A 23,375-nucleotide genomic window follows, 5' to 3' on the forward strand; every position below is an offset into this window, starting at 1 on the left:
ATATATAAAGGGATAAAGGTGTTTAAGAGATGGTCTCTGAACCTGTGTGTGTATATATTATAGACATTATATGTTCTGCATAAGCAATAGAGTTGCTGCTTCCCCTTCTTATACATAGATGGGGGATACATGCATACAGAGATGTATCTGGAATGTAGTAACAGATGTGTGTTTTAAGCAAATGTAATGTAGGAGGCATGTGTATCCCTGCAGTGATACACATGGGAAGATAGATACATGCTTATTGAAGATACTTTTTCTCACATGTATAAGTAGTGTATGTGTGTCTGTATACATACACGTTTTAGATGTTTTATGTGTATATATAGGTATGTCTTCTATCTGTGTCTATACATAGGTACACGTCTGCATACTTTAGCTGCAAAAGCCCAGGATGGTGATGTGTCCTATACAAAATGAATGTGTGTGTAAATATAATGCATTACACACCTATATAGATGTGTGGGTAAATATGTATATATAAAATGTGTGTATACATAAGTATATAAAGATACATGGAGTCTGGCTGCATATAGGTATGTATACAAAGACACATTTTTATATATGTGTATTTATTTTTAAATGTATCTGTATGACTGTATATACTTACAGATGCATAAAGTATTTGTGTGTGCATATAGGTATAATGTAACATATCTGTCCCCATGTGGGAGTACAGAAACATAGAGGGCAGGGGAGATAAACTGTGTGTATATATATTTTACATTTACTATGTAATATCTATAAAGGTGTGTGTGAGTGGCCAGAGATAGCTATATTTTTAGTATATATTATATGTATTACATCCACTACAGATGTATCTCTGTATAATATATAGCTGTAATCTTTTATAGCCCTTGATTCCCCATATATAGACACAGAGGAAAAAAGTGTATAGGCATGTGAGTATTTAAGAACAGAGAACGAGCTGTAATGTAAAAAGCAGGTGCAAAAGTGAATTTGTTTGTACATATATGCTCATCTCTAATCTGTTAAGTAGTAGTAGTATAAGGTCTATGTAAGTATAGGTCTATGTAAGGTCTATATAAGTACCTATGTAAGTATTTCAACTATACATCCCCTGAGAGAGATATTTTATGATTCTATGTGCAAGGAAACAAGCAGAGCGCTGCGGGGAATTGGTATCTCCACCAGTAGAGGCTGCTGATCCCTGGCAGAAGTCAATGTCTTCATTCTGGCAGGGTTCCATCATGAAGTCTCCTTTCAGTGGTGCCCCATGACAGGACAAGGGGCAGTGGATACAAACTGGAACACAATAAGTTCCACCTGGAGGGTGTATGTTCATGTATAGAAACACTCCATTGAGGTATGCCACTTGGTATACCTTCTTTCTGCCCATACACGCAAGAGAACACCATATTCATTTCTTCCTATAGAAGTAGTGTGTGTATACATACCTATGATTCCATATTCTCTACCCTTATCTATTTTCCATACCAGGGCCATACAGCTGGAGGTAGATGGTATTTACATGCCCATTGTCTGTGGGGGGGATACAGCTCTCTCAATGCAGGTGTACCTGGAGATGCCTATGTTGGGGGGGAGGGAAGGTGGGGAGTGGCCATTGCCCATAGGTATATGCATGAGCTCTAGAGGGACAGCCATACAAGAGGTGTCCCTCCCACTGACCCAGCCCTCCCTGTGTTATGTTCCCCGCAGACAGCGGTGTCCCTGAGGCCATCTGCGTGGTGACCACTGCTGCCATTGACGTCCACCGCCCCAACATCTCTTCTGACCTCTTTACTGTGGACATGCCACTGCGCCTGGGCAGCACTGGGACATCTGCCAGCATCACCTCAGGCAGCGCCTCGCGCTCGACTGTCAGCTCAGGCACTCAGGCCTGCAGTGAGAGCAGCCAGACGCTGGGTTCCTCCCCAGACTGCAGCATGGCCTGTGCTGACACTGTGGAAACCGGTGCTGGCCAGGCTGACCTTGCGCCCACCCAGCAGCGAGTGGCCCATACCATGGTACAGGAGCTACTGTCATCCCTGTCAGAAGAAGCCTGTCTGGCACAGAAGGGGTTGGATCCTGTCAATCTGAAGCTGCCCAGCCCTATGGGGGCCAGCCCAAACCTGGGCCATCGGCTCAGCATCTACAACCGCAGGAACCAGGAGAACCTTGATGTCTTCCAGCTCAAGCCACTCATTGACTGCCCACAGGGTGGACCAATGATTGATGAGAAGTATGGGGCAGTGGGGCCTCCAGAGCCACGGCTGGGTCAGGTTCCTGAGGCATAGGGACACCGTGGGGGGACAAGCATATACTCACTGAGCTGAGTCATGAGGTTGCCACAGGAACAAGTGGCAGTGCTGGAAGCAATCCATGGCATCTCCTGCAGTGGCTACCAGCCAGGGACCAGCTCTCATCGCCTCTGTCCACTAGTGGCCATGACGCATGACAGACCAGCCACTAGCTCCAGGCCAGCTGGCACCCAGTGTCCTGTAGGGCAAAATGGACTTTCCAGCAGTCTAAGGCCAACATCGACCTACAGTGCCTGGGGGGGACAGACACCTGCCACCAGTGTAGGGCCAGACCAACAGTGTCCCAGTGTGCCATGGTCCTTCCATCAGTCCAGGGTCAGCACAGACACACAGTGCCCAGGGGTGGGACAGCTGCTGGACAGTTTGGGCCCAACCTGATCCCACCCAGGGGCTGAGTGTGGCTGGGAGGGAAGCAAAGGTAAGAATAAAAAGTGACAAACATGTTGCCTCCTGCCTGCCTTCTCTTCCCTGCTATTCCTTTCTCCCCACCCATGTGCCACCCTATTTGCCCACTAAGACCAACACCACACTGACCCTGCCTCTCTCCAGTAAAATCCTTTATTTGCCCTTATTCCTCCCCCCACTACCCCAACCGTAGTGCAGGGTCCATCACCGTTGCTCACTTCTTCTTCAGAAGCTCCGTCATTTCTGGCACCGCCTGCAAACAGCCAGTGCAGAGGATAGTGTGTGCTGTCTCCTCTGAACCTCCAAACTGACCACATGTGGCACCCAACCCCCACCCAGTTACCCTCCCACCCCTCATGCCCAGCCCACCACTCCAGGGCCTGTGAGTCACCACAGCTCACAACACTCCCCACTTCGCTCCTGCTGAATAAAGCCTCTTAATTATTTAAGAGAGCTACATTTCCATTAGGTGGAAATAATGCATTCGTACAAAATTTATTAAGGAAATTGTCTACATGGTGTTTCTTCAGAATGTGACTTTGTCTTGGGCTTACGCAAAGGCCCGTGCTCACCGCTGAGGCAGTGGGCATTAGTTCAGGAGAGGCATTAAGTGCTGGCAGAGCTTCTGCCCAGGCCTTTGCACAGAGCTGCTACAAGCTCCTGCCAGTCACTTGTGTGGCCAGGCACAGAGGTGGCACATGTGAGCCCCACGCACTTGGGCGTGGGCTGGCACACACAGCAACATATTCCCAGAGAGCTGCCAGCTCTTCATGCGTCCAGTGAGGCAGCAAGCTCAAGCAAAACCAAGAACTCCTCCTGCCAACTCTGTATTCTCATACTTCATGAAGCTTAAAAATACATGTAAGCAGTTACTGCTTGAAATGGGTCATATTCAGGGAATTAAAATAGAGGCAGCTGGCACAGCCCCCTCAAGCCCCCTGAATGCTTCTATGTGCAGGCTTTGAATTGTGAGTGTCCATGCATGTTAACAAAGAACATCTTCATGTGTGTTCTAAAGTAAATACCCTCAGACATCTGTAACACTTACTAGATCAAGTTATGTAAGCTACTGGACCTCTGAAACAGTTCCTTCAGCACATCACATTTAGCCTCACCTGAAATAAGTCTGCCACCAGTCCAAAGTCTGCCACCTGGAAAATTGGAGCTTCTGGATCCTTGTTAATAGCAACAATGGTCTGCAAACAATAGTAAAGCAGCATGTGAGCACTAAGATTAACACCTGGGGCTGCTTACAGCAACAGGCCTTAGCTAGCAAACACTGCTGAACACTCCAGGCCCCTACAAGCAGAAGATTGCCCACTGGAATGGGCTGCCCGGGGAGGTGGTGGAATCGCCATCACTGGAGGTGTTCAGGAGGAGACTTGACAGGGTGCTTGGTTCCATGGGTTAGGTGGTGGTGGATGATAGGTTGGACGCGATAATCTTGAAGGTCTCTTCCAACCTGGTTTATTCTATTCTATTGGGATCACAGCAGTCCAAGTATCTTTCCACTTCAAAAATACCCTCCCACACATAGCCCCAAAACTCCCTTCCTTGCACATTGCATACATCAGGGCTGCCCTTACCTGTTGAAAAGTCTCAAGAAAAAAATAGCTACCAAAGATGACCTGCAAGAACCCAGCTGCAGAATTAACAGCAGTAACACAAAGGTGGCATTTAAAACAAGTACAAAGCAACCTAAAGGCCTCTGTACTCAATACAGAACACAGCATTTAGTTTGTCACGCAACAGAACACACAAATTGAAATCCCAATGCACCAGTCCAGAGCATTCATAGAATACCAGGTTGGAAGGGACCTCAAGAACCATCTAGTCCAACCTTTCAGGGTAAGAATATAGTTTAAATGATCTGGCCCAGCACCCTGTCAGGCTGGGCCTTGAAACTGCCTAATGCAGGGGAATCCACTGTCTCCCTTGGGAGTTTATTCCAATGCTTAATAATGCAAATGGTGAAAAAACTTTTCCTGGCATCCAGTCCAAATCTCCCCAGTAGCAACCTGTCCCCATTACCCCTTGTCTTTACCCGGGGACTCTTTGTTAAAAAGGAAGTCTCCCTTCTCTTGGACCCTTTCCAGCCTGTCTTCATCCTTCCATAGCAGGGACCAAAACTCTACACAGTACTCAAGGTGCAGCCTGACCAGCACTGAGTAGAGTGGGAGAATGACATCGTTATCTCTGCCTGTGATACCCTTATTAATGCAACTCAGCATCCTCTTGCCTTTCTTTGATACTGCAGCACACTGTTCACTCATGTTGAGTCTTTTGCCCACCCAGACCCCCCTGGTCCCTCTCCACAGTGGTGCTCTCAAGCCAGGTGGCTCCCAGTCTGATCTTCATAACAACATTGGTTATGTGTTCCCAGGTACAAAAGCCAGGATTTGTTTCCTGGAAATTTAAATTCTACCATACAGGTAAGTATCATTCTGTGATTGTGACAGCTTCCAGCACATTAAATGTGGAGGTCTGTATCAAAATTACAACAGGATGGGGAGTGCTCCATAACAGATAGGGTGGGGGAAGCTAACAACTCATGAAAGGGGCCCTACAGAAAGTAGGGGTCTGAACCATAGCACTCTAGTGCTGCCTTTCTGTCCAGATGCTGCCATCATGAACTCTGATTGGAGGCAAGAAGACCCCTCAGGGCCAACAGAATTAATGGCTCAGTGGCATACACCTAATGGCAGTAACTCAAAAGTTTGCAAACCTTGTGCGTTTAGGCCCACAAAAATGTGTTCCCTTCCCAGGTTATTTGTATCCTGTGAGTCACTCTAAAAAGGACCACATCATATGTGCGAGAAGGAAGCACCTATAGCAGAGCACTGCTGCTGCCCTCTTGCCAGCTCCTAAGCAAAGACCTGCAACTATTCCAGTGATGCCTTCCCTGAAATACTTTTCTCAAAGTCTTACTGTTTTTTCAGTTGTCCCAGCTCCAATGCAAACCTCCACTGACAACTCTGACAATGACTTTAAATTTACTTGAAGGCCCTACCATGCTCTGCAGAACTGCTCACAGGGGCTAACACTGAAGGCCAGCAGACAGTAACACCTTGGAGCTACCAGCTCTGTCCTCATCAAAACATAATTGACACCAGCTGCCTGCAAAACTCTTAAAACTAGTTTGGCAGCCTGGTCCTTCTCCTGTCTCCATGAGCTGGAGTAACTTTTTTATCTTAATGGTCTTTCCATGGTAAGACACAACAGCATCCCCTTGCTTGCAACAGAACTTTGCAAGTTAAATCCCTTAGAAAAGCCACTGTAACTGCCTCACAGGGAATTAAAAGTAAGTGAAGAAAGCAACAACTCTAGGTCTCCTCAAAAGATACAATTTCTACATTGCTGTAGAAGGACAAATAAATTACACATTTCACTTGGTAGAAAGCATCTGACTGCTTTGGAAACCATATCCTGGAAGTATACAGGTCCACAATGCCAGGTAATTCACAGTGCTGAGGGAGGGCAGGGGACATTCCACAGTCTCCACAGCCACATTAACCCTTTCTGAACATTGGATCTTTTCTAGTAACTACCACTCCAATGTGCTTTGGCTAATAGAAAGATAACACTTCTCTAACACAAATAAGCAAACTTGAATTTTACACTAAAAAGCCTACAATACATGGAAGAAAGGAAACAGAAGTAAGCATCTCATACCAACAGATTCCATTTCTGTAATTCCCATAAAAGCATCTCAAAGTATCAAACGTGGCACTGGGAAAGGCAAAGCAGCAGAGGTTTTGCTGTACAGTACAGGACGATATTGCTGCTCAGTGTTTTTATAACAGGGAATTCTGGCACTTGAAGGAATAGGTTGCTAGCTGTGCTGCTCTCATACACTCCTGCTGTCTGACTGACCCTATTGCTGCTCTGTGAGGAGACAATGGCAACACTGCTCTGCTGACAGCAGTTAGTGTTCACTGCTACAGGTAGTATTCACACACCTTCTCGCACTTCTCAACAGCACCCTTCATCCCTGCCCATCATTCATCCCTAATTTCTAATTTTGGTTGGTGGTTCCCCACTGTGTTGGCATCAGACAAGTGCCTGACTTCAGAAGACTGAGGGCCCAAAAAGGGTGCTGTATCCCAAATCTACACTACAGGGTTTTCCCCAAGAAATATTTCCCCCGTGGATTTAAACACACCCAAGCAGAACTGAACTGTGAGGAAGCACAGACCCTCCTGCCACACAGGCTGGCCTATGAGGACAATGACCAGACACACACACTCACTGTTCTGCCACTGGTCAAATGCAAGGATCTGTCTGTATACTTCCGCAAACCTTTTCCTCAGTCTCACAGGCTATTTGACTTTCTGGTTTTGGTTTCTGCCTGAAAGCATAAGTTGGTTCCCTGAAAACAGAAACATCTATCTTCTTTTTCCAAAATGCCCTGCAAGGAGGCAGGACAAGGCATAGATTTGATGCCTGCCATTTACTAGTACAATTTGGAATTTAACCTGCTCCCCCCTCCAAACACAGGGCTCTGGACCAAAGTGGCAGTTCCCGTTTTAGATTATCTGCCTTGGCAGCTAATGAGTTAAACCTTTTAAAGTTTTGCTGCCGTTTTATAATAGGTTTCCATTTGAATGGCTAAATGCAGGAATGTCAGAGACATCTTTTACTTTATGGAATACTAAGTTCATAATTCAAATTGCACATTGTTATGCATGAATTAATATGTCATGCTCCAAAATAAATGCTAATGGAACTATTGTATAGAATTCAGGCATATGGGGGGGTGGTCTGGGGCTTTTTAAACAGTCAGTTAGCTGCTTCTACTTCCCACTTCTGGTTGCAGTGCAACGGGTTTTCTACCGCCTTAGAGATTTATCCACACTTACCTTTTTGGGAAAGGCCTGAAGGGTTAGTATGTTTGTCTGCTGCTTTAAAACATTACAAAAAAAGGAAAACTGGCTAAAGTATTGATATAAAACCAAAGAAGTCAACTCATTTCCTTCCTCAAAAGAAATCCATCATAGCACATTCATCTTTATATACCTTGCTGTCTTTCATTCCAGCCAAGTGTTGGATTGCTCCAGATATTCCCACAGCAATATACAGTTCCTAGAAGGAAACAAAAATGAGACAATTTTTGGTACCCACAACACAGTTTCAGTAAGCTCTCCCAAGCCTCACTCAAAATGAATTACATGCAGAGTTTTTACATTACAGTAGTTTTCAGTATTAAAGGCAGCTGACGATTGGTCCCCTTCTTCACTGAGGGATGCAGTGTAAAAACAGAGAATCCCACAGGAGCAAAAACATATGAGGGAGAATGGAAGGATCTGCATCAGAGCAGAGACACTGCTGGGCCAGTGGACAGGACAATCAGTGCTACCCATGGCCCCAGAGATTCCCAAGGCAAGTATTAAGCAAGATAACCCACAAATGCATAATGCAGCTGTCTAAAGAGAAAACCTAGGCTCTTCAGTTTGAAGCCTCTAGGATCCTTTAAACAAGACAGAGCACAAAGCTGAAATTCAGCTGTTTCCTATATGGCAGGATACCACATCTCAGGAGCGGGCTAGTGCACTGCACACATCCCAATAGTTCCTATGATCTACCCCAGCCCTCAGTGGTCATATGCTCTTAAAGCTTTTCTTCCCCCATTCACTCCTACAGAGAGATGAGGAATGAAGCGCTTCCCAGCTAGGCACTGACAGCAGGTGGTCTTTACACTTTGGGGCTCCCAACCTAGCGTCTCCAAAGAAACTTACATTCAAAACAGATGAAAGTTTACAGGCAAATATCAACAGTTTTAATTCACAGCAGAAAGTGACCCAGGCTGTAATTACTCAAAATTAAGTACATTTTTAGCTGTGAGAGTTTCTTACCACCACAAGTCCAAGCAGCAGCCAAGCCTGTACACCTTAGCTACCAAGTTTTACAGAAGAAAAACAAAGCAAGCACTTCTCACCAACTCATTCACTGAGAGGAAACTGCAACACACCAAAAAACAACTCAAAGGTGGTATTTATACTTACTTAGAAAAGACACAACCTCAAGCACCTCCCAGAGCTTCCCTTTTACAAATGCCAAGGTTAGCCCGTATTTAAGAACATACAGATCTAATTCAAGACATTATTTCTGGTGCCAGGGCAGGGGAAGCCTTCTCCCTGTGCAGCTGAAGATGTGCACTACAGTTATGTGACTTTCACCATGACAGAACAAATCACAGCTGTGGAACAGGCACAGACCTACAGACCAGGCTGGCAAATGGAGGTGTTCAGATACAGAGACCATGCAGACTGCTTTAGCTGCGCAGGCCTGACCATCACAGCAATTAGACAAAAAACTCAAATGACTGCTTTCTGACATCATTAAATTTCACCTCTTACATTGGCTTTGAAATAGAATGAAGCTTTATGAAGCTTTTTTTGTTTTACTTTTCTACAACAGCTATCTCCTGTAAAAACTGGTGGGGAGGGCGAACAAAATAGAAACAAAATATTTCCTACTGAAAAGGCTTGCTTTGAAATTGAAATACAGAATCTAGTCAGGTATTTCCACAAAACCACACAGCTGCTGAAGACACTCAGACATTTCTTAGCCTCAGGAGCTTTTTACTGAGCAGATTACTATTGAGGGTCAATCCGTTCTAACCACAGCTGCAAAGTAATACAATATGTCCATAGAAGAACTCAGGGTAAAAATGCTATACTTCAATTACAGCAAATAAAAGAACAGATGTTACAGGAGAACTTATTCTAACATCTTACAGTCTTTAATAGAAGCTCTTTTTAAAAACACATTACTGTAATTTGATTTTTTTTCTTATATTTTTTTTTTTAGCAATTCATTAAGTGCCAGTCATCTAGACTACCAGATACTCTTATCAGTCTGCTTAATGTCGTGAAGTTCAGCCTCTGGAAAGAATCCAGCTCAGCAGGAGCCAGACGCCTGTGTGTATATTCTATTAAAATATCAAGCAAAGACAAGGATGCTTCATTAAAAGGACATTTGTAAATCACCAGCCTTGTCTAAAAAGCCTTTATTATGCATCTAAACCATGCCCTTCTGGGCTATGTGCTCTTGGCTCTCTGGCAGAGATAGCTGGTCCCTTACTGATCACCTCAGTAAGGTTTTCATGCAAAGAACACACAGGACAGCATGTTTCTTATCAAGAGTTCTACACCATAAAATGGATGTGACAACTTAAATCTCAGTTTAAATCTATCTGCAATTTAATTGGAGGCACACAAAGGAGCCGTGAGGTCTGAATGATAAAGGTTCAGGACTGGTGCTCTTCAAGGAGTGAATTCAACTGGTCATCTAGAAAGGTCATAAAAGACTCAGAAATTCAAAACTCTACATTATTTTTAGGGTAATAACCTTGGTTTGATGTTTTCCATGAAATCAGTAATTTCTGCCGTGTCTTTTGCTGAGTCCTAGCATTACTACTGTGTTAGTATTCAATGTCCCAAGCCAGGACTGTAGCCCTGAGCACTATGAAATAAGTGAGGGAAGTAGATTGGTACCACACAGCAGCACTGCTTCCAACTGCATTATGTGACATGTCTGCCACTGAAGCAGAGAACATATGATGGTCTAGGAGGAGATCTTGGTTCTTCAGAGCTCATCTACACAGGAGACCCATACCAAGGCACAGAGTGGTATGAATCAGAGTCTGGATCACACCTCTCAGGTGCCAACAAAGATGGCTTTATACCGACTTTAAGTTCCAGTTCTTGGATCCGTGGAAGCTGCTCTAATTACTGCCATCAGGTGGCTGATCCACAGCCTGCAATTAAGGGCACTTGTGTCAAAGAGCAGGACGTGGAGTGGCGCTTGCATACAGGCAGGTGCCCACTGAAGGGCTGCTGCCAGTGCTGTGCCACATGAGAAGAGTGTCACAGAACAGCACATGGATTCTGTACCAAGGGGCCCACTGCACTGCCTGATAGAAATGAAGTCCCAAAAGCAATTAAAGTCAAGGAAAGTGAAAGTTTTGTTGGTATAAGGGCACGGCATCAGATCAGGAATTGTCCTGCCTCACAGCAACTTCATTCCACACAGGAAATAGTAACTGTGTGTTACAGCCATGTAACAAATCTTTATTTATTATGACATCAACACAGGGGAAGGGACACCAGAGAAGAGAGTTAATGGTCAAAAAGAGCACAACAGAGGAAACAAGAAGTACAGGAAGCTGAAAGGCCCCAATTCAGCCCAAGGGTGTACAAAGTAGAGGGCAGCAAGGCACAATCAGGAAAATATTTAGAATTAAAGATGTGGTACTGCAGAAAGAGCTTGGTTTGTCAGCAAGAGGAACAGGTGATGGTGGGAGCATCAGCACTAACATATCCACCAGGCTTCCCACAAGCGCTAAGGCAACAGCCAAAGATGATTCTGGCAGCAAACTGCCACAAAGGCAAAGACTCTGTTAATGTACTCTGCAACACAACATCCCACCAGACTCCAGTGGAAGCTGGGACCCTGAAAAAGTACTCAGAGTCCTAAAAAGAGACAAAACTTCAAGTCCTAAATTTACCCTATTCAAAGGCAAGATTCCAAATCAAGAATCCAACTTCCCATTACCAATTTTAAGTATTCATCTAGCCCTGTAGTGTTTTTGACAAACATGACCACAGTATGTCCTGCAGAGTCACTGTATGTTAATCATTAAAATGAAAAAAGAAAATAGAAAAAAAACCTCCCCCTTAGCCATGCCCTGAACTCCTATTTCTGCTTTAAATGTACCAAACTTACATATTAGCATCTACAGCAAGTCCTCCAGACTTCATATGCACTATTTGCAAGCAAGCTCCAGAACCAGTCACTCCACTCTTTAGATAAAAAGTCACAAGAATGCTCTGTGGGGGTGATTATAATTACCAGCATACCAATGCAGTTATTTTCCTGTGTGCATCGACACTTCCAATTATCTGTAATATGTGGCATACAACATTACTTCATTTTTACTTATGAGAATACTTTTAAATGCCTTTGGCTGCCTTGGGGCAGTTAAGATGCATGCATTTGCTTAAGAACAGTTTTTAGTTGCAACTTCCAGTGACTCTGAATGCTGCTCTAAGAGGCTGCTGTGCATCCACAGGTGCAACACAAGATGAGGTGGGTACTTTGCAAACGTGCTGTCAGCCACTATTGATTCTTATGCCAGTTTCTGAGTTACGCTGAAAACCTTCAGTGTATATCCATTTATCATCCTATCAGTGGCATGCTTTTAAACAGGCTAGTTTAATAAACCCCTTTGGCACACATACTGTTTTTAAAGGCAGCTCAGATATTTTATTTGCTTTGCAAGAGTGAAAGGACAATGAAATCAGAAATAAATCTTTATACTGAAAATTGCTTAATACAAGAGATTCCTTCCAATTACAAGCTATTCACCGACTATTTTCTGGCTTGACACTAGTTCCTATACACTACACTCTATATCAAACAACTATCCAGTATGTACTACTGATGCAGTCAAGTATCTTCCACTCAAGAAGCACACATTACTGAACTACATCCCAGCTACAGTTTCTTTTTCACTTTAAGAACCTTTGATCAGCCAAGCTATGTAATTACTCTTAAGCATGGTTAGGGTGTCTGCTGGAGTGCAGGGCCATACACCATTTTTTTTTCCCCTCTCCAGGGAAAAGCACATCAATTGCTTTCAGCTAAATGCACTCACATATGAATATTTTAGTACAATTTAATGTTTCTGCACCAACCCCAAAGGAGCAGAGCATCAATTTGTGAACATAGTTTTCTTGGAGTTAAAAGCTACACTGGATAATGCAGGATGAAAGGGGTTGTCAATCCCTAGCTTTTTAGCAAGGCAGAGAAAGGTAGTCTGTAAACCCATTCCCAGCTGCATACAAACAGCTCTCTAAAGTTTGCTACTATAAAGCTACTTTTCAACAATAGTGAATTATCAGAGGAGATGTTTCAAAAAAAATTTTCTAGGCATGGTCAGTTTTCTCTCTGCTATTCCCATCTGCTACCTACCTAACAGCCTCTACCATTTATATAATGAAAGTGCACCTGCTGGTCTGTTAATAAACCCACAAATGTAATGTACAAGTAGCACATTCCTACAAAGAGGCTAGCTAAATGTAGGAAAAAATAAGTCATGTACCATGTGCTTGAATAGGAAACTTTAGTGTCTCAATATTCTATCATATGTGTAACAAGTCAGGAAGTAATGAAGATCTTATCATTGGTAAGCATTTTTTAAATGAGTAGTCAAGATGACAAGAGCAAAACTTTTCATGAAGCTAAGGGAATTAATTTGATCATTCTGTTGTTCATAATTTTCATTTAGAGCCAGAGAACAAAAAGTAACAAAAACAGGAGAATAAAACAGACCTCCTTTCACTTTCCCTATGCTCCCCCACAAGAGAGTGAAAGGAAGCAAAACTTAACAGACCTAACCTAACCTAAGCAAGTGAATGATGCCTAAAAAGCAATGGGATGCAACTCTGAAGAAGTTAGCATCCACTTAGTATGCAATGAACCATGAGTTACTCGTGTAAATAAGACCAGGCTAGGCCAGGAATTTGCTTGTCACCACCTGCAAAGAAATGTGAAACACAGGAGTAATGTAAGTGATGTGATACACTTTCTCCCTCCTTGCTTCTCCCAAAGCAAGAGCAGATGACTACCAAGGAATTCCACTGCTCTGAGAAGACTGTTCTCTGTATCTGTCAGGAAATGCTTCCTTAACATTGAGCTTTCCTTCTACTGCTTCTACATTTTCTCCCCAGTTACACCCTAAGATGTTCCTGTTCTTCCACCATTTTGGTGCCTTTCAACTGAACCAACATCTCACTCTCTGGCCTCTCAACTGAAGCTGCACCTTGTTAATATGCCTCTTTCCCCTTCATTATTACTGCCAATTCCTGACAGTTGTAAATCTGCCTCCCTTTTGAAGTTCCTGCAATCCATTACATTCAGAGACCCTCTGGTATGAAATCAAAGCTTCAGTGCTGAAGCTAAGCAGGTCAGCAAGTTTTCCCCTGGCTACACAGAATTCCCATCTGCTTCCCCACCCGAGATTTCCCAATGCATCTGCCTTCTGTGCAATCATATCAGATTTCAAGCTCAATCATCTAATCCACTGTCAATTATTACTACATCATATATTTCCTAATGCCTGCCTTCCTGAGTTTTCCATCTCAGTTTCTTGTCTAGCCCAGATGGACACCTTTATCCCTAGAATTGTGAAATACTAGTCTGGCCATATCTTCCCTATTGCCAGCTAAGAAAAACTACAAAGAAAGCTAAAGCAGTCACAGAACAAGACCCTAAAAGAACACAGACTTCAACCAGGGAAAATAAATTTTAAAAGAGCAAAGTCAACATTTAAGTGCTGAAGAGGATAAACTAGAAGGACGCTTTTCAGGCACAAGGTCAGAGGACGACACGAACAGCCTAAAATGACACGTGCTTTCTGGGAAAAGGCAACCCAACAGTGCCACTGAGATTTTGTTTGCTTTCTAGGGGGGATAAAATTAAGAGCAAGATAATCCCAGTACAACCCCATCTTACTTCAGAGGATGAAGAAAGAATGTAATTAGGACACATGGGAAAACTTGGGAGACCATGAGAACAGTCTGGGTGTCCAAACATTGGTGCCTACCTGGTATCATAGACAGCATAGGATTTCCCACATGAATCATAGGTGCTGCTCCAGAAAGAAGTCTCCAGGTCCTACACAATAACCACCAACCCTGTGAATGTCCTTTTCATACCCTAGATGGCTAAAATGGCATTAGACACTTATTTGTAGGTGTTCAATCATCCCCTGTACACCTCCTCGTTGCAAATCTAAACTGTATAGGTCACAGTTCAGGAACCAGCAAGTGGTGGTTTTAGGCTATGCCTTTATAATTTAGTTACAGATTTTGAGCAGAAAAGTAGAAAAGTATGAATAAATCACTACTGGGTGTAAAAAGGGAAACAAAAGATTATTCTAAATAAATTCATTGGTTAAATATCTAGAATAAGACAGGCTATACCATAACAATTCTCTCTCTTCTTTCCTGATCTCTGCTGGTTTTGCTTTGCTTGGGAGAGATTAATGCACTTGTCGGTTGGCCTTGACTGAGCTGTTTAGTTAAGTCTAAGCCCTGCTTTCTCTCCGTTCCTTTTTCTCTCTTGGGACAAAGGGCTAGGGGGGCCAGCGGAACAGCTTCCCTAGTCCCTGACCAGGGGGATTTTCCTGTTGTTTGCTAATTGTAAATATCTGTATAATATTGTAAATAGTATGTATTTTGTACATAGTCATTGCATTCCGTTGTAGAGTGTAGTTCTTGCTTGTAAATACAGCTTCATTTGCTTCTGAGTTAGTCTGGCAAAGTTAATGCTGGGGGGAAACTTCAACCCACCACACAGCAGAAGCTACTTAAGGCTTATAGCAGTTGCTTTCCTTTATTCACAGCAGTCAGAAATTTTTGTTTAAATATCAGACAAACCAGGCAAGTTCCTGGGAAAGATTATTTTAGAATAAACCAAACCAGGTTGGAAGAGACCTTCAAGATCATCGTGTCCAACCCATCAACCAATCCAACCCACCCAAACAGCTAACCCATGGCACCAAGCATGTGCAGAAGTGTTGCTAATTATACCTCAGGCAAAGAAAGCTAATAATGAGCATTTGTGTTCCATTTATAAAAGTTTTAAATAACTGAAAACTGATAAACATTATTTAATTTATTATTTATTCTTCTCCTCCTCTCTTTTGTTTGTGTCTCTGTTTCTGTGAAAAAGATCCAAAGAACTGAGAAGGTTCTTACTGTGAAAACCAATGCCCCTGACTCTTCAAGACATCTCATCTGAAACCAGCAGTTATTTTGGGTGGTAACGGTAGGCTTGATTCACACAGGGAATTTAGTATTTTCTAACTGGACATACTTAACTAATGTTTAACAGTAGACACTCAAGGGAAAGACATTTTTATCCAAAACCAACTAATTTGAGCATTGTTACAAGAGCTTTTTCCTTAAACAGAAACTACACGTTGTGCTTAACCCGAGACTAAATTTAATTTTTCTGCACAACACCTGCATATAAGAAATAGTGGAAAACAGCTGGCTTCTAAGTAAAAAAAAAACCACCACACTCCTAAAATTATTCACAATTATTAAAGACATTGAGTATACCAAATTACTTTTTCAATTAGGAAGATAACATTTTCTATTTTAATGTACCCACTTATACCTACAAATTTCCTTCCTTCCATCTCATCAAATAATACAAGTCAGGGCTCTCCTTCCTAAGATAGGCTGTCCAAACAGGACCTGCAATCACCTGAATTCAACAGGTAAAAGAAGCTACAAATAGAAACAAAAATAACACACCGTACATTTTAACAGCTGGAACAGAATTATACAAAAGAAAAATTACCAAAGAGGCAGCCAGAAAAAGAAAGAGAATGCATAAATCCCAACACGAACAAAAGGCTGAAGTTTAGAGATGAAAGGCTGTTTTGGAAGTGTCAATTAAGTGTACAGAGCTAATTCTCACCCAGAAAGAAGGTGAAATTTGTACTCTTTAATTAACTGCATTCTTTCATTACCCAAGCAAAATGAACTACAATTGCTTGACTGGCAGTTTGTTCATGGTTAATACATCACAATTTCAGGGAGACTGCTGTGGCTGCGAAGCTCTCACGTCCTGTGATGCACTTCTGGACTACACTCTTAAAAGCTGAAGCCAGTCGCAGAACTACTGAAGGACCAGTAACCAAAATTACACTTCCTTCATCAGATTCACAAAGGCACAAGGGAAGAAATAAGCAGCTCTTTCAGATTATTACCTTTTTACCCAATGATCAGCACGGAAGCACTTCTGAGCAGTCGCACACAAAAAGTACTAGCGGCACCTCCCCTCCTGAGCTTGTAATGACCTCTCCAGTCTCAAAAATGACCCAGTTCCTGAGTCCTTTAAAAATAATGCATTCCAGTCCTCCACTGAGACTGAGCAAGAGACTATTAATAGAAGAGTAAGAGCACACACCGAGATACTTTCCCATCAGAAACTAACAGCTGCACAGGGAGCAAGTATGTCTCAAACTCCAATGGTTTCTTGGATCCAAGACTCTTCCACTGCTTAAAACCCACATACCCAGAAGGACATGCCATCTTAACTAGAGGTCAAAACTAAACACAAAACTCAGGTCTCTGCCAGTCTCACTACCAATGTACCAAGCCCCTCTACAGTTTTCCATATACCATGTCATGAGTGCTCCCTGAACTAGTGGTATTAACCATACCACTTAGGACAAGAAACACACTTAGGACACAAGGGAAAACTTGGGAGACCACGAGAACAATCTGGGTGTCCAAACATTGGTGCCTACCTGGTATCATAGACAGCATAGGATTCCCCACATGAATCATAGATGCTGCTCCAGAAAGAAGTCTCCAGGTCCTACACAATAACCACCAACCCTGTGAATGTCCTTTTCATACCCTAGATGGCTAAAATGGCATTAGACACTTATTTGTAGGTGTTCAATCATCCCCTGTACACCTCCTCGTTGCAAATCTAAACTGTATAGGTCACAGTTCAGAAACCAGCAAGTGGTGGTTTTAGGCTATGCCTTTATAATTTAGTTACAGATTTTGAGCAGAAAAGTAAAAAAGTATGAATAATAATAGTGGTATTAACCATACCACTTAGGACAAGAAAGCTGTTACCTTCTAGAGGATTGTTAAAACAGCCCATATGATCTCAATTTGGTCAAGAAGGTTCAGTTCTGCTTCTTGAAGTGAACTCTATCTTCTACTGCACAGAACAGTTTTCTAGCTAAAGCACCAAAGTAGAATTAGGAATGTGAAGATGCAAATTCTTAGCTCCAAACTGCCTATATTCAAGGTATCTATCCAGCACATGGAAAAATTAACTCCCCTAGTCAGTAAATTTGTGGGGTTAATATCAATTCAGCTTGCACTTCCATTACAATTACCGTATTTTCTACATTAGTATGCACTGTATGTTGTCTTTGCATACAGTAGTATCTGAACAATTCAAAATAAGGGGCATATAATTTTTAGTGCTCTGCATAGCTCACTACTTAACATTTGTTAAGAAAGGAAACAAGAGAGAAATACATCAGCAAGCTGACAAAAGGATGCAGCATGCAGTTCTGCCAGTGAGGACAGTTTATTGACATAATAGTTAAACATTCATTAGTCAGTCCTGACCAACTAATGGCTGTTTTAGCAATCCTCTAGAAGACGACAGTGATGACATTGATGGGTTCTTATGATGTGGCTGTATGTTTTTATGAATTTCACATGTTGCCATGAGCCATCTGTGCCAAGTATAGCACTGTATCTTCATCAAAAACTAGCCTTTTTTGTTTCAATGTAATTTTTATATGCCCTTGACTCTGGAAAGAATGTTCATTGTTGAGCCTCCAGATACACAAACCAGAGCTGACCTGTCTTCAAATTCACAATTTCCACTTCAGGAACAGATATTTGGGTAGCGAAGAAGTATGGATGGTCAGTCTCATCTCATGCCCTTTCAAAATACGCTGTCAAATGACACTCAGCTTCCTCCCTAGTTTTTAAAGGTTTAGGAACTCAACAACCAACTAAACACTGCCTTCTTATGATAAGTCTGTCTTCTTTGGAACCTGCAGCTCTCATGGCTGGCAGCAGCACTTACTGAGTTAGTGCTGATTAGCTTGCTGAGGCCTGTAGCTGCAGTATGCTGAACCTTATGCCTACTGTGTGATCAAAGGAGAGTGCATTATATTTAAATACAAACATTCCCTTACCAAAGAGGAAGAACTACACTGGGGGCTACAGCTGTCCACTGTGTCCACGAAAGATAACGAGAGAAAGACACTACCAGAAAGACGAGTTAGAATGGCATTTACAACCTGTAAGACTTCACAATTTCCTCTCATAGCAGAGATTATTATCACTCTGTTAAGACTTTGGAAGGACACAATATGCAACCAGACAGAACTTAAGTCTTATTGATGGATCTGTTTCTCAGACGCTGGTTTTTGGTAGCAGCTGGCTATCACACAGATTTACAAGTTAAACAGTAGTGTGCCTAGCAATAGCTCCACTTAACCCTAACAGGGCTACCATCAGAAGGCCTCTGATGAGGACTTAAAAAGCAGAAAACATCCTATCAAGATTTCAAGACAGAAGAACTTCAAAGCATGAAGTATCTTCTTCAAAAAATCCCAGCAGGCAGAACTGACACCAGACTGCAGGAATCACAAGCTTGTGTGTTTGGTATCTTCAAGCACTGCTCTATCCTGCTGGTTACATTGCTGGAAAAATAATGGTTGCCATTTGAAGTTCTTGAATTTGCAGCTCTTACAGGCACAGCAGCAAAACATTTCAGATCCTATCAGGGCCTTGGACACATACAGACTTTTGGTATTTGATTACTGTGATCTGGTAAATCCATCACTTGAAATAAGACAGTTTTCTAAGCTCCTGTTTACTCTCCTCTTCCAGTCTTATTAAATGATTAACAAGTAAAAAGTTAATTTTTGGTGCATTCTGCGGCCATGCACACTCCAAAAGAACTTCCTACTGAAAGGCTAAACATTTACTCAACTGTACAGCTCAACATATACATCTTGACAGATTACCACACCTGCCTATGTTCTCAGTCACAACTCACTACTTGTGTCAATGTCCATCATACCTCACCATGTGCCAGCACACATTCTGCCCCACACAGAGATGAGCTACATTTGTACCTTTTTGTTTACTCATGCCCCCTATGTTTTACACATCTATCTTCTCCTGAACTCATAAGGAACAATGAAAGTTGTGTCACACTTCTACATGACAGAAAGCCCTTCTCAAAGGCAAAAAGACACAGCAAAAGAAAGCAGTCCCCTGTGGTATCAGGATGCATAACAGGAAAGATGTGCAGGGAAGCTATCTACCAACACTAAGCTACTCATTAGAGTCTTGTGGAAAAAAAAAGAAACAAAACTCTGCATTTCCCAGAGGTCAAGGAACATACCAGTACCATTTCAGCTTTATGTTTATACTAATACCTTTTAGTGTATCAGTGATGGCTGTTAGAAAACCAGAAAAAGATTCAGCACAGGCATGAAAAGCCATGGAAAAAACTCCAGCACACAAAATTTCCACAGAATGGTCTGTGGAACACTTCTGACTGACCCAAAGTGTGGATTTACATCACATCTTGCTGCTCTACTTTTGCAAATGCATGATCCAGTGCCTATATCACTATAGGCACACTAAGATTGTCCTGTTAGCTCAGTATTAAGACTCAGCTCATTTCTACGCATTGTTTTGAAGGAGAAAAAGAAAAAAAAGGATGCTAGGAAACATCACAGCTCTTTTACAAAAGACAATTTCCATACTTACTGGTGCTACTATTTTGCCCGTCTGTCCAACTTGCATGTCATTAGGAACAAAGCCAGCATCAACAGCTGCACGGGAAGCTCCAACTAGTTGAAAGAAAATATTTCCAGTGTTTTCTTTTAATATTAGCGAGCCAAATTTCTATCACCATAAAAACACATGTATCTTACCAAAGAGTCCCACACTCTAAGGGCACGTATTTAGAAACCTCTCCCTTAAAAGCTCTTACAGTAATCCCTCTCTGTACCACTGGATGAAACTTCCAAATACTAAGCACTAATGCACTTCATCAGCAACAGGAAATCCTTACTGGCAGCACCAAAGGGCCACATATTTAAACCCAAGGATTTCAGTCTGGAGTATTTCCATTATTTTCTCTAGTCGCTTTGTCAAAAGAGGATTTTCCCATAAACGCCTTCCCATAATGTTCCTCCAAGCTTCAAGAGAACACATGTATCACCTTATATTGCTGTGGAGCTCAGAAGTCAGGCATGGTAAAGAAAAATATCAAAGCAAACTTGAAAATGCCACATGGACATTTACTTAGTGAAGCTACCAATTTAAAAACAAAGCCATTAATTTAAAACTATGCATTTATTATTACATATGAAATCGAAAACTAATGCAGTTAAAATGTTAATGCAAACAGTTACTCCTCCCACTCTAGACTTTAAATAAAATATTTTGCTGAAACACTGGCCACTGTCAGTTTTCTCTTGTTAATACAAAAGTACAGAAAAAAAGAGAGCCACTCAACCTACAATAAGTGTGAAAGGGTTCTGTGATGTGATGTGTAAGGATGCATGAGAATATGCGTTACATTTAAATTCATACAACTTCATTTTCTGTTTATGAGCTTGGGTTCTGGGCATCTGAGAAGGACAAGGCATACTACAGTTTAGTATTTTGTTCCTTACACAGACACTGAAATATACAGTTGACCACAAGGACAAGACAAAGCTTTATCTAAGATTTAAGATTGACATTGTTCTTAATGTGATTTTTCAAAATACAGTACCCAGAGTTTAAAAAAAGGAAAACAAATTTACCTGCAGCATGCAATTGATCTGCAAGATCATACAACAACTTAAAATTTTCACCACTCTTCAAGCCTCTCCCTTAAAAGTTAAGAACAACAGAAGATAAAGAACATAAAATGTTTGTTTTTTAATATTATTATTACCTACATAAACTCCCTGTATGAGTATTTGTGTTTGCAAAGGCACACATGCTTGCTCACAGATTTTTGGATGCATTACTAAATAGTATTTAATATTTGGAGATTTAGTTTTTGTCATGATTGGTATTATTTAATATGTATAAAACACCACCACTCCTGCACACAGCAGCATCCAGACTAATCTCTGAGATCATGAAACAGGATTTATTTATTTTTTTTCCTCACTAATCTGTGCTCCCTCTGGTGGCTTTAGATGCAACAATTTGTAGTGTGATAACTAAGAAATTACAGTCCATCTCTTTACACATGATGAGCAGAATACAAACATTATTTTCACAATCATTAAAGTCATTGTGTAATAATGTTTGGACTGCCTGTAATGATTAGCAATAATTTTAAACATGACAGATTTGGATCTAAACCCATTTCATGTTGCTCTAAGTTTAAAAGGACTCATCAAATATGACAATATTCTTACAAAGCCTACTAGCACAGGATAAGCTCATGCCTTGCTTCTTCATGGAACATACACACTGGGTGCAACCCCACTGGCCATATTTCTGCCATATTTCAGAATTACATCAGAATACTTTTTTAATGTATCACATTATAGTGTTCTGCTAGAGATATTATTTAACTGTATCATTATAACTGTTAGGTTGCCTTTAAGTAATGTAATCTACTTACCACCTGACACAACCACTTTTGCACTAGTAAGCTCTGGTCGATCGCTCTTTGTCAACTTCTGCTCAATCCATTCAGAAAGACCAACAGGTGGTGGAGGGGTCACTGCATTCATCAGATGAAGGCAGGCATCCACAATAAAAAGGATAAAGCATGTATTTGCAATCTTTTACATTTCTTAAACTTAGCTTTACTACAAGCTTTTAACTCCTATCAGAAATTGGGGTTTGTGACCCTGAATTACAAGCTTCTTTCATCAGTTGTTTCAGCAACGTCTAGTATAAGCTGCACTAAAAGGAAGGCCCGTTGTGCAAGTCACACATAGGTACCAACCCAGCAGAGTAAGTGTGGTTAAGAGAGGAGAACAAGCTAGTTAATCAGTGCAATGGCAGTGCTGTATGCTAATCAAATATAAAGTAACATTTCTTTCCTAACACCCACAGATGTTAGGCAATACGGAGTGGCTAAGCCACCCAGAAAAATAAAGGACTGGGACACACACAGAGCACATTACTAACGATTGCCTCTGCAGATTTACATCAGTCATGAAAAGGCCCACAACAAAAAACAACAGAGGTGACCAAACACTGGAACAGGTTGTCCAGAATTGCTGTAAAGTCTGCATCTGTAGAGATACTCAAAACCTCAGCAGCCACAGACCTGGGCAAGGAGGTCCCTTCTAATCTCAACTACTTTGCAATTCAGTGGCTGAATTTCTCTTTTATCAAAGCTACACTAGCACAATTACAATAATTATTTACACTGAGCTCATTAAAAATGATCCAAAACAACAACTGGGCATTCTCCAATCAATTTAAACGGCTACTAAATTAGCCAAGTACTGTAATGACCTATCTTAATTGAAGCAGAACCAATTAAGCCAAAACTGTGGAGAGACAGAAACTTTTATTTTTGCTGTCTTCCTTTGAAAACCAGTCTGGTTAATCCAACAGCTGTAAGTTCAGGGAAAAATTCCAAGGCCGCAGTGGCCAAGGTTTAAGCAGCAAATGACACAAGGCCAGATTTCAGCACAAATAATCTCCAGGAAAAAACGTAGCAAGTGAGCAGATAATCCCCATCTTCCCTTAGAAAAAAAACAAACCATGGTCAAGTAACCATATTAAAAACATGAAGTAAAGATCACGATGATCAGTTTGCTTTGACAAATACTTCTGCAAAACATCGCTGTGCAGTGAGCAAAATTAACTCTATTACACAAAACAAAATGCAAGAAAAATACTCACACTTTTCTAAACTGGCACTACCACCACTTGCTGGTGCAGCCTCAAAAGAAGTTCCCCGTACAGTAAATATTTTAACAGCTTCATTACACTGCACAGTGCAAAGAATATTTCCTTAAAAAAAAAAAAATAAAGGGTTATACCGTATTTTTTAAAGAAGCTAATATCAGACATACTATGCTTATTCAAAAGCAAATAAAATCAGAAACATAGTAGCAGCTCTACTGGAATAAGCAAC

The 23,375-nt window shown here is 41.6% G+C and overlaps 2 protein-coding genes across 4 annotated transcripts in view; one reads left to right on the forward strand and one right to left on the reverse strand.

The window, feature by feature from the left end:
* Positions 1-2,827, forward strand: part of TMEM266 (transmembrane protein 266) — an 85,485-nt gene extending 82,658 nt beyond the window's left edge. For all 3 annotated transcript variants that reach the window (XM_068144119.1, XM_068144117.1, XM_068144118.1), the window contains one exon: positions 1,681-2,827. In XM_068144119.1, the coding sequence (XP_068000220.1) occupies positions 1,681-2,258 (578 nt within the window). In that variant the 3' untranslated portion in view covers positions 2,259-2,827. The remainder of the gene's footprint in view (positions 1-1,680) is intronic.
* The window catches only part of ETFA (electron transfer flavoprotein subunit alpha), a 32,837-nt gene continuing 12,286 nt past the window's right edge, over positions 2,825-23,375 (reverse strand). The window contains exons 6-12 of the mRNA XM_068144122.1: positions 23,141-23,251; positions 21,900-22,001; positions 21,082-21,150; positions 20,036-20,118; positions 7,704-7,769; positions 3,803-3,883; positions 2,825-2,940 (exon numbers count right to left, since the gene is read on the reverse strand). Coding sequence (XP_068000223.1) covers positions 2,902-2,940; positions 3,803-3,883; positions 7,704-7,769; positions 20,036-20,118; positions 21,082-21,150; positions 21,900-22,001; positions 23,141-23,251 — 551 coding nt within the window. The 3' untranslated portion in view covers positions 2,825-2,901. The remainder of the gene's footprint in view (positions 2,941-3,802; positions 3,884-7,703; positions 7,770-20,035; positions 20,119-21,081; positions 21,151-21,899; positions 22,002-23,140; positions 23,252-23,375) is intronic.

The sequence above is a fragment of the Melanerpes formicivorus genome, unplaced genomic scaffold (genome assembly GCF_026170545.1).
Source record: "Melanerpes formicivorus ecotype bairdi unplaced genomic scaffold, bMelFor1.0.p_v2 SCAF_10, whole genome shotgun sequence".
In the NCBI taxonomy this organism is placed as follows: Eukaryota; Metazoa; Chordata; class Aves; order Piciformes; family Picidae; genus Melanerpes; species Melanerpes formicivorus.